This window comes from Anas acuta, chromosome 3 (assembly GCF_963932015.1).
Source record: "Anas acuta chromosome 3, bAnaAcu1.1, whole genome shotgun sequence".
NCBI lineage: Eukaryota > Metazoa > Chordata > Aves > Anseriformes > Anatidae > Anas > Anas acuta.
This window is the reverse complement of record NC_088981.1, coordinates 112,141,787-112,151,969: the sequence shown is the minus strand read 5'-3', so window position 1 is coordinate 112,151,969 and position 10,183 is coordinate 112,141,787. Positions and strand designations below refer to the sequence as shown.

Here is a 10,183-nt window from a genome sequence, read left to right as displayed (position 1 = left end):
CCTGCTGTAGGTTAATGAATCCACTCCACTTTTAGTAGTGCTCAGTCCCCTTTAAAAATAAGGTTTATGTCTGTTGCAACAAAATTAGTGCTGAACTTGGTACCTAAATTCTCAGTTAGGGCTGGAGGCAGGCTTAATAATCTATAATCTGCATACTGAAACAAAAAGGGGAAAAGCTTGTCGTTGGGTGTCTGAAACCAGATGAGGGAACTGATTCCTCCATTGAGGGGAGGATGGCCAAGTTTTTAGGACAAAGGTACCCTGAGAAGGCTGCGAGAGCTACAAGGTCCTGTGATGTATGCTTTGTGCTTCACGTTCGTGGGTGCTGAATTAAACTCCCCAAAGCTTTCAGCAGGCATCCCTTGTGTGTGCATCCTGGACAGCTGAAGCTGGGAGCAAGGACACAGAGGGGGGCAGCATTTCTGTGCATGGCCAGTTTTGCTTTCTGGTGAAACTCAGCATGTTTAAAGTCTCTCAGGTTCCCAGGGATTCCAGAAGTTAGGCTGCTACTGCTGTACTTGAGCACCTAAATTCCACCTAGACCAAACACGAGATGCCTGCGTGCTCAAGGGGATCTGACAATTCCCTGTGTCTGAGCACAGTAAAATAGGCCAAGCAGAGCATGATGCTAACGCAGCTTAGCATATCCAGGTGTGGGAATTGAATAATTTAGAGCAGATCAGCTCTTCAGTGTGGTGGCTGGGTGCTGCCTGGGCCAAAAGTCAAGGTAATGGCATTACAACTATGGACCTGTAAATCAAGACCTGCCCATGTAAATGGACAGATGAGCCTGTAGCACTTGTCCTGTAGGCAGCTCTGAAAATCCTTCATTCAGTGGCCCTGCAGCAAACAGCTTCCCTCTAATAATTCAACCCAGCCATTCCCCCGTCCCAACCTTGCCTTTCCCCTGTGCAGCCACACAGCTGGCAAACAAAACTCCCGACCTTCCTTCAGCCTGGGTTTATTTCCCAGGGCTGCTGATGGTCGAGCAGCAATTGTTCCTGCTCAGCGATGGCCCTGCGAGGGGATTCGCATTGTCAAGTTGCTTGACAAGGAAACGGAGAGAGAGGAGGGGCTGGCTGGGGAGATGCTCTGCCAGGCAGGCGGGACCGTGGCAGGGGCTGTGCCCAGCCTTCCCTCCGTCTCCCCAGGGAAGGAGCCTTTCTCTCACTCCAGGCTTCTCCCCCGCCACACAGAAAGGGAGAGAGGAGGCAGCAGAAGGGTCCCTGCATGCTGCCAGCTCCCAAGTGCCCAGCTCATGGCAGGCAAACCATGAGGAAAAGCCTCTTTGTCCCTACAGCCACCTCCCCTGCCATTTGAAGCCTCCACCTTGCAGAGGGGACCATGGAGGAGCACTACATTTCCAAACTCCACCCGGTAGTGGATTACGGAGCTGGGGTCTTTCTTCTGCTCATAGGTGAGTTCTGCCTTCGTAGTTTGGGGGTGCTTCACGCCTCAGGATGGACAGGACGGGGCTGCCCCCATCCATGCTGCGGTCAGCACGGGCTGCTCCGAGGGAAGCTGGAGGGAAATGGTGGACAATCTGTCCCCACATCTTCCCCTGCTTAGCGCCTGCCAGTTGGATCGAGCTCTGCTCTCAGCCTTGCAATCCCTTGTTGTGATGCTGAAGACCTGCCAGCACAGGTTTGCCTCCGGGGGCAGTCAAAATAAGTCACCTGCCCCTTAACGTTAGCATCTCAGCCTGGGAACAGAGAGATGGGGCTCCCAGTTTTTGAGATCAGGGAGAGCAACTCTGTTGTGACCCTTGTAGGGGGAGGCTTGGCATCATGCAGGAAGCACCTGTGTTGTGGTAGGATAAAATGGCATAAAACAGCGAAGAGTTTCCAAATATCGGAGCTATGTACCAGCCAGCTCTAGCGAGGCTTTGGTTGAGCATTTTCCTTCTTGCCTGTTTGCTGCATGTGCCCAGGTGATGTGTTTGCTGCGGCTGTAGCTTTGGAGAGGAGCTGACTTGCTTCAGGCATGCAGTGCAACTGAGCTGTGCCGAGATGTGAGCACCTGCCCCCCTTCAGCTCGTTTGAAAACTCTGCCTGGGATACATTCAAGAAAGACCAGCATATATATATATAATTTTTAATGTGAATTAACAGAAAGGCAGCAGTTCTGGCTTTAGGATTTCACACCTCACCCCTGCTCTTGCACACTTCTCCATGCACTGCCCTGCACTGTGCTGTCCCCTCCATCGTGCTGACAGCAGAGGAGAGCTCAGCATGAGACAAATTAATATTTCTAAAACAACAAAATGGGGTTGTTTTACTCCAAGTTAGGGTGTCAGCTGCTTTCTTACAGAGAAGGAAACGTGTAGATGCAGCTCAAGTAGGGGCTGGGGGCTGGAAGCTTGCACCTGATGGTAAGAGGAAGGGCGACTTCCTCCCTCGTGCGTAGTGCTTAGAGCTCTCCCGGGTGTGACCTGTGCTCATTTTCCTCCCAGAGGCAGGGATGTCCTTCCCACCACGCCACAGGTTGCTCTGCCAGCAAGTCCTTCCATGCCCAGCCACCGCGGGCATCCCGGGGCACCCTGGGGAATTCTGCAGGAGTAGCCAGAGGGGTTGAGTGAGCAGTGGGGTTAGCAAGAGGATGAAGGAAGGAAGGAGTTCGGGTCTCAGATTGGCCCCTCTGTGCTGTTTAAGTCTTTCTCCTAATGTCTGTGCCCACCTGCGGATTTATGCTAATGCATTTATTCTGTTCTGCTGCACGCCCCTTGATTCATTCCTCTGTGGGCACTTCATTTGTGTGTTGTGTGTGAGTAAATGCAGCCTTCCTGCTCCCCCAGCTGCGAGGGAGCACACCAGAATCTGTTTCTGTTTCCTTATTTCACTTCTGACTTGAGAGGACACCTTCTCAGGAAAACTTTTGATCAAAGCAGAGCTCCATGCTGTGCTCTCTCGAAGGAAAATGAGTTGTCTGCTGCGTGGACTTTTGACACAGTTGTTATGAATGCTTTGAAGCCCTGCGGCACATCTGAATAATGCATGTCCAACAGGTCCCTCTGCAAAGCAGCCTCTGGTCCGCCGCATGCCTCTGGCAAAACAATTTCTGTGCTTTGTCTCATTGCACCCCCGAGACCATCAGAATAGTGAGGGAGTCTGAACTGCAGCTTGTAGGGATGCTCGGCTGCTTGGCCAGCGCGTATGGATTAGTGAGGTGGCTCAGAGCCCCCAGCAGGATGGTGCTGGGGCTCCAGTGGGAGATGGGCTGCAAAGAAGGAAAGTTTGGGAAAGTGGAGGGGACCGGACGGGAGGAGGGGACCAATGAGAGTCCCACTGGCTGGAGTGCTTCCTTAGGAAGGAGAAGTAAGCGGGGGTATTCAGAAATCTGAAGCCCTCTCTGCTCTAGCAGCTCCGCAGCAGAAACACAGCCTGGCTGGGAAGTGCCAGCCTGCCAGGGAGGCAGGAGCTGCAGCCTGAGGGTAGCTGAAGCAGCACAGAGGATGCCGTGCTGAGGATGCCGAGCTGTGTACATCCTCACCTCCTCCAGGTGATTTTGCCGGGCTGATCTCAGAGAACCAGATTGCTTCAGCTCAAGAGCTGAAGTTTCATAGCAGGGCATAGCAGATAGACACCAGCGTGTTTTCAAAGCATCAGCACAACACAGTGTTGGCTTGGAAGATACAAATTTTGGCAAGCCTCCCAGTGTGTCCTCTCTTCTAGGCTTTAGTCCCAGGCTAACTGGCATTGTTCATGTCTTTCGTACAGCCAGGCATTTCACGGGTGTGCTAACTGTGTGATATTATTGTGCATGCTCATTTTGCCCTTTCAGCCATCCTGACCATCCTGGGAAACTCAGCCGTCCTCGCTACAGCAGCGAAGCGCTCCTCCCTCCTGAAGTCCCCGGAGCTGCTGACGGTCAACCTGGCAGTGGCAGATGTCGGGATGGCGATCAGCATGTACCCACTGGCCATTGCATCCGCCTGGAACCACGCCTGGCTGGGAGGGGATGCGTCCTGCATGTATTACGCCCTGATGGGCTTCCTTTTCGGCGTCTGCAGCATGATGACGCTGTGTGCCATGGCCGTGATTCGCTTCCTTGTTACCAATTCCTCCAAAACGAACAGTGAGTAACCACGTCTCTGGTAACCTGCCAATGAGGCGTGTGGGATGCGGTGTTCAGGGGGCACTTTGCTGAGTATGGTGTGCAGCACCAGTTCAATACCTGTAGGAATAAGTCTCAACTTTTCCTTCAGTTTCAAACCTCTAATGTCCCTAGAAGGATCTGATTGAATTCCCTGTTAAACTGTGAGGCTTTTCACCTCTCATTAATACCAAATGCAACGACCTAAAGGTGGAGATCCCAAGTGTTTTACTGGACCAGGCTGTCTTATCTGCCTATTTGTCTGCAAGCAGGGGTACTGAAAGTTGAGAGGAAGGAGTGTTCTGGCATTCCTGGTTTGGGATCATGGTACATTTTGGGTCAGCTTGATCTTGTGAAGCTGCCTGACTTAGCAAACTTTAAATCGGCCCTGAGGGCTGCACTCGTGTCTCACCCAACCCATGGACTCTGCCTGTTTGATTTCTTAAGAAAACCCACTGGGGAACTGCAGCAGCAGCCCAGGCAGATCCATAGTGAACATCCTTCTGCTGGAGACCTCATGGAAAAACCCACATGGCTGAGGTGAGAACCGTATAGACTGATTCTTCCTCTTTCTTGCAGGTAACAAAATCACCAAGAACACTGTCCGCATCCTGATCGCTTTCATCTGGCTCTACTCCTTGCTCTGGGCCATTCTGCCCTTGGTAGGCTGGGGCTACTACGGCCCCGAGCCGTTTGGCATCTCCTGTACAATAGCCTGGAGCAAATTCCACAACTCCTCCAACGGCTTCTCCTTCATCCTGAGCATGTTCCTCCTGTGCACAGTCCTGCCTGCACTGACCATCGTCGCCTGCTACTTGGGAATCGCCTGGAAGGTTCATAAGGCATACCAAGAGATCCAGAACATCGACAGGATCCCCAACGCAGCGAAACTGGAGAAGAAGCTGACGCTGGTGAGTTATCATGGTGATGAGACGAGTCTGCAGTAATCAGGAGCCTGCAGAGGCTCTGCTCATACCTGGTCTGCTCATAACCCTTCATTACACGTGTCTGGTGTTAGTGAAAAAGATGGAGATGTGATTCCAGTCTTGCCCACACACCGTCAGTTCAGTGGTTTGATTCTTTAGACAGACCCATGATTTTCTTGGACACACAGATTTCCAGTCCTGCTGGAATAGCTGTTGGATCATCCACGCATGCTGCAGTTGGGGTGGAGGCCTTGTCCTGTCTTTCTAGCTATTTTTAATTGACTGAAAGGTTATTCAGAGTGAGGGCTACATAGAAATTTCCTATGGAAACAGGTATTTTGTTTGTTTGATTTAATATATTATTTTTCAATAAGCACTTCGGTTGCTCATTTCCCATGGAAGAGCAAAATTGACTCCAGAGGCCAGTGAGTCGATAGGCTGTGCTTTCTGCTCGGGCTGCTTCCCCCACGACACACTGCAGGTAGAGTCAGGAGGTGAGAACAACTCCCTGCCAGGCAGGAATCCCACGGCGTGTATCTGCCATGTGGCAATAAAGGAATGTACACGCTGCCCTGTGTCACCTGGGCTCACGTCACAGCTGTTTCGGGTATTTCATCTGGGTTAGGCGTGGTTTCTTCCACCCACTACGTGCCTGGTTTGTACCAGCTGGGAACTGAAGCTGTATTTCCCTTGCAGATGGCCGTGCTCATCTCGGTCGGGTTCCTGAGCTCGTGGACACCGTACGCAGCAGCCAGCTTCTGGTCCATCTTTAACTCCAGCGATTCCCTGCAGCCCATCGTCACCCTGCTGCCGTGCCTGTTTGCCAAATCTTCAACCGCCTACAACCCTTTCATCTACTACATCTTCAGCAAAACTTTCCGCCGCGAAATCAAACAGCTGCAGTGCTGCTGGGGCTGGCGGCTGCACTTCTTCAGCACCGACACCTCCGCTGAAAATCCTGTCTCGATGATGTGGAGCGGGAGGGACAACGTGCGTCTCTCTTCCACCGCAAAGGTGGAGAACCAGGGAGCTGCAGCTCACTGAAATGCCGCCGTGCTTCAGAACAGAGGCCAAGAGTTTGCTGCACTCCTGGGTGCAAATAAGAAGGAATGCAGAACGTGGGGTTGTCACTGGTTTCTCTTATGTCAAATACGGAGGTTTGAGTATATATTTTTAAACAGCTCCCAATTACTATTTTTAAGGTACACAACAGCAACAAAAAGAAAATGCTATTTTTTCAAGAATTGCCACTCTAGAGGAAATAGATAGATTTAGGTACTAAACAAGACCATAATCAGCTTTGGTCGCACTTATTTTCAGGGAAACAGCTATAATTAAAAGAGGATTTATTATTTTCATTTTTTTTCTCATGCTTTTGACTTTTTAATGCAATCTATCCTGAAACTCTTGGCTCTGACAGTAAAACAGCCATCACAGAAAATTCTAGGTTGAACGCAAAGTGTTACCAAATAAATACAGCTGAGAATGTAGCTTTCCAGGAACGCAGGCAGAAAACCATACGGGTAGAAAAAATATAGCCAGGAAAAGATGATTAAGTGGTTGGTGTCAAAATATCTTAGAGTGATCAACAGTCCCTTGCTCCCTCGGAGGTATATTTCAAATCCCAGACTCACTGAATGGTTTGGGTTGGAAGGGACCTTAAAAATTACCTAATTCCCACATGGGTAGGGGCATGTCCCACCAGACCAAGTTCCTCAGTTCCAGTTTTGTAAGCTCAAAATATTCAAAATAGCCTTGGTCTGCAGAGGTTGGGTGTCAATGTTGCAGCCAGCAAAGCTAGAGAGCCTTCTGTACACCCCAAACAGCACGATGAGAGGTGAAGGAATGTCTTAGCAAAGTCTTGTGCACTTGGTAATGGCAGCCCAGCTGCTTGCTCAGCTGGCTGCATCTCCCTTTGCCATGAGTTTGGTGAAGGCAAAAAGTTAAATCAAAGGCAGATTTGGCACAGAAACACTTTAAACAAGAAATTAAACAAGAAATTTTTATTCTTCTAAGCATGAATTTAAACAAGAAATTAAGAGTTCTTAAATAGCTTCCACCGTGATCAAACCCTAATAATAAGTTTCATTTTATAAGCTTCAGTTAAGGCCAAGAACAGGATTAAAAAATAGGGTTAAGCACTTCCACAACTAAGCTGGGGGGTTGGAAACCTTAAGGAGCTCGCATTCCTCTGAACTCCTGCTACTGGCAGCGTTGCCAACTCTCATAAATATTCTGCTAAATTAAGCTAGGTTTATTTGTAAAAAGTTGTGAACAATTTCTAAACTGAAGTGACCTCCAGGGTGATGTTATCTTGTCCTGGGTTGTCACTCACATGCTCTGTAGGGAATGAGACCGTGCTCAGACTTGTGCTGCCGGCTCCTGCTGTCGCCATCGTGATGGGGCGAAGCATCCTCTGGGAAACGGCCACGTCCAACAGTCCGTGGTGGGACTGTGTAAGGAAAAAAGAACAAGGGAGGAGGGATGTGGGGTACACCAGTAACTGGGATGGGAGCATGTGAAAGCTGAAGCAAAATAACACAGAAGAGAAGAGGCAGGGGAGTGTTCTGCAAGTGAGCTGGGGGAGGGCTATGGCAGAAGGAATCACAAAAGGGACAGGAGCAAAAAACCAAAGAGGGTTTATAGGAGTGTGTTCAAGGGTGGAGAAACAGTGAACATGCTGGAAGGGATTTGTTACAGTAAGTGTCAATTACCAGCATATTTTTTTAGCTTTAAAATGTAATTTGTTAGGAAAAAATGAAACTGTATTTTAATTACTGTCTTCCACCTCAAAGTTTTTGCTTTCACTTGCTCAGTTGCTTGTGTTTAAAATAAACAGCAAAGTGTGTATCCCCGGCTGGTAGCTGCAGATCTGTGAAAGGAACAATGGCCTGCACATTAATCGTGTAACGAGATGTGAGCTGCCTCTGTGAAAAATTTGGGAGCAGAACAGGTCCACATCCACTTGCAAATGCTTTTAAAGTGTATGTGACGTGAACAACATGCCCCTTCACACAGACAAAATCTTCGTAAAGCCAAAAGATCTGTATATTGTTCAAGTATAATGCTTTAATAGCCTCATTAGTTATTTGTTTATGTACTTAGTTTTTTTTTAGAAATCCTAGTCAAGGTATCATGGTGCAAATCTCTTTTCCTTTTCCAGACTCAGTGAGAAGGAAATTGAAACATCCATTAGAGAGACGTTGTATTGCAGATAGCTTTATGTTACAGAGAAACAATTCAAAGAGCAGGGCTGCCCTTGGACCAGGGCACTGGGAAAGCAAGTACGTTAAGCCCAGGGGACTGTTGTGTTTTTTTTTTTTTTTTTCATAAGTCTCATGAAGTTAAATTACAGTCTAATCATAACTCTCATTTCACGGTATTTTCTACCCAGCCCTGGACTGTGCTGCCAAGTGATCTTGTACGATGCTGAAGCAGAATGCACGTGTTCACTCAGGAGCAAATCGGGGCCTCGATGCTTGCAATCACCAGTGCAGTCATCCCCTGATACAAACATTTAAGGTAAAAACCCACTCAGACACTAGGAATTATCTCACCAAACTGCAGAATTTTACAATGGGGACATCCACATCTCAGTCAGTCGTCACCTTTTACTGTAAAGGACAGTCAGGGGAAAGAAAAGCTAGTATAGATAGGATGTCTCCAGCCCATGCTCCTGTCCATATTTCTTGTATCTTTGCAAAACAGAAATCACCTTACATATACATAAAAATGACTATTTTGAAACTTCCTAAAGGAAGTTAATTATGCAGCAACATGCTGCCATTTTGCTCATTCCTACTGGGAAGCTGAGCCTTTAGTCAGACAGTTCTCTGTTATCATTTTGCCCTGAATTATGCCCCAAATACTCATTCTGAAATAAAATGTTTCAGTGTATCTACAGAATACCTACTTAATTCTGCACTATCCCGTTTTTTCATTAGCTTGAACACTGCTGCATTTTTAAAGCAGCCGAGTTGCTGAGTGAGTGCAGCGTGAGATGGTAGTTGGTAACCATTCACCATCAGCAACGAGGGCTGACAACCTGACATTATCTTGTCAGCAGTGAGCACTGTGCTGCCCCAGCAGCAGGGAACATATGGGAAAAGCATGTTCCATCTTAGCTTGTCATCCCCTAAGAAATCTCTGCTTAGGCAGCGAACTGATGACTAACTCCAAGGGAACTCTGTTCACCTAAATATTTTCCTTCCTTAAAGGGCCTAATACTGCACATAAGGTAAGAAGACCGTTCCTTCCCTAGACTCAGAATTTTGTTTTCCAACCTTGATATGACTCGAGACAATCAATGAATGTTACCAGCTCCTAATATAGAGCTTTAAAGGGCCCTCCTGCCAGCATTAAAGGCCTGGCGTGATTCCGATTGAAGTTGGTAGGAATTTTTTATTGATCTCAAAGGGAACAAGATGCAGATTTTCACGATTGTTAGAGTGTAAAAAACAAACAAACAAACAAAAAAAAACAACAAGAAAACAAAAAAAAACACAAAACAAAACAAACAAACAAGGATTCTGTAAGGCAAACACAGGTAGATGACATACATTACCAAAGAGCAGAGAAATGCTCAGCCAGAAGAAATGAATGAAACCAGTGTCGTAACATTTAGGGGTCACCAACATTGCAGCAATGCAATTTTCCAGTTGGCAGGCACGAACGCTAGTGCAAAGACATTAGGGAGAAGTTCCATTGTCACTTTCTGTATATCTTGGCTTGAACCACAACAGTCTTTCGTGGAGGGAATCAGATACCTATAAATAGTTGAGGATGAATCTCCATGGAATTTTAAAGCCTAAAGTCTGGTTTGGGATCAATACTTTCAACCTTAATCAGAAGGACAATGAAAACAGCAAATCAATTAACCTCTTTGTTTCTGAGCAGTGTGAGACTATGGGCACATGTGCCCCATTAAACAAGTTTGCTTTAAGTAAAGATCTCATCAATTGCAATCTCTGAAGTGAAGATACAGTGCTATTGATCTGCAATTTCCTGCCACCTGCAGAAAACCTCTTGAAAAAAAGTATGATGGTGTTGAACATTATATGAGTTATAGCCAGATACAGGGTTTGTGTCTTATTAAACAAACAACGAACTTAGAAAAAATATGGCTTATCTACTAATACATTTCTGAAGTGTGTTAAGTCAGATTA

At 47.4% G+C, this 10,183-nt stretch overlaps 1 protein-coding gene across 1 annotated transcript; it reads left to right on the top strand.

Moving 5' to 3' along the window:
* Positions 1 to 1,072: 1,072 nt before the first annotated feature.
* Positions 1,073 to 7,651, top strand: LOC137854851 (opsin-5-like). The gene is made up of 4 exons (XM_068678788.1): positions 1,073 to 1,417; positions 3,781 to 4,074; positions 4,672 to 5,003; positions 5,715 to 7,651. The coding sequence occupies exons 1-4, from the start codon at positions 1,345 to 1,347 to the stop codon at positions 6,060 to 6,062; spliced, it is 1,047 nt and encodes a 348-aa protein (XP_068534889.1). The 5' UTR covers positions 1,073 to 1,344; the 3' UTR covers positions 6,063 to 7,651.
* The last annotated feature ends 2,532 nt before the right edge of the window (positions 7,652 to 10,183 follow it).

Coding starts and splice junctions, on each gene's coding strand:
- LOC137854851 (XM_068678788.1), top strand. CDS start 1,345: ATGGAGGAGCACTACATTTCCAAACTCCACCCGGTAGTGGATTACGGA. Junction 1,418..3,780: donor GGTCTTTCTTCTGCTCATAG/GTGAGTTCTGCC, acceptor TTGCCCTTTCAG/CCATCCTGACCATCCTGGGA. Junction 5,004..5,714: donor TGGAGAAGAAGCTGACGCTG/GTGAGTTATCAT, acceptor TTTCCCTTGCAG/ATGGCCGTGCTCATCTCGGT.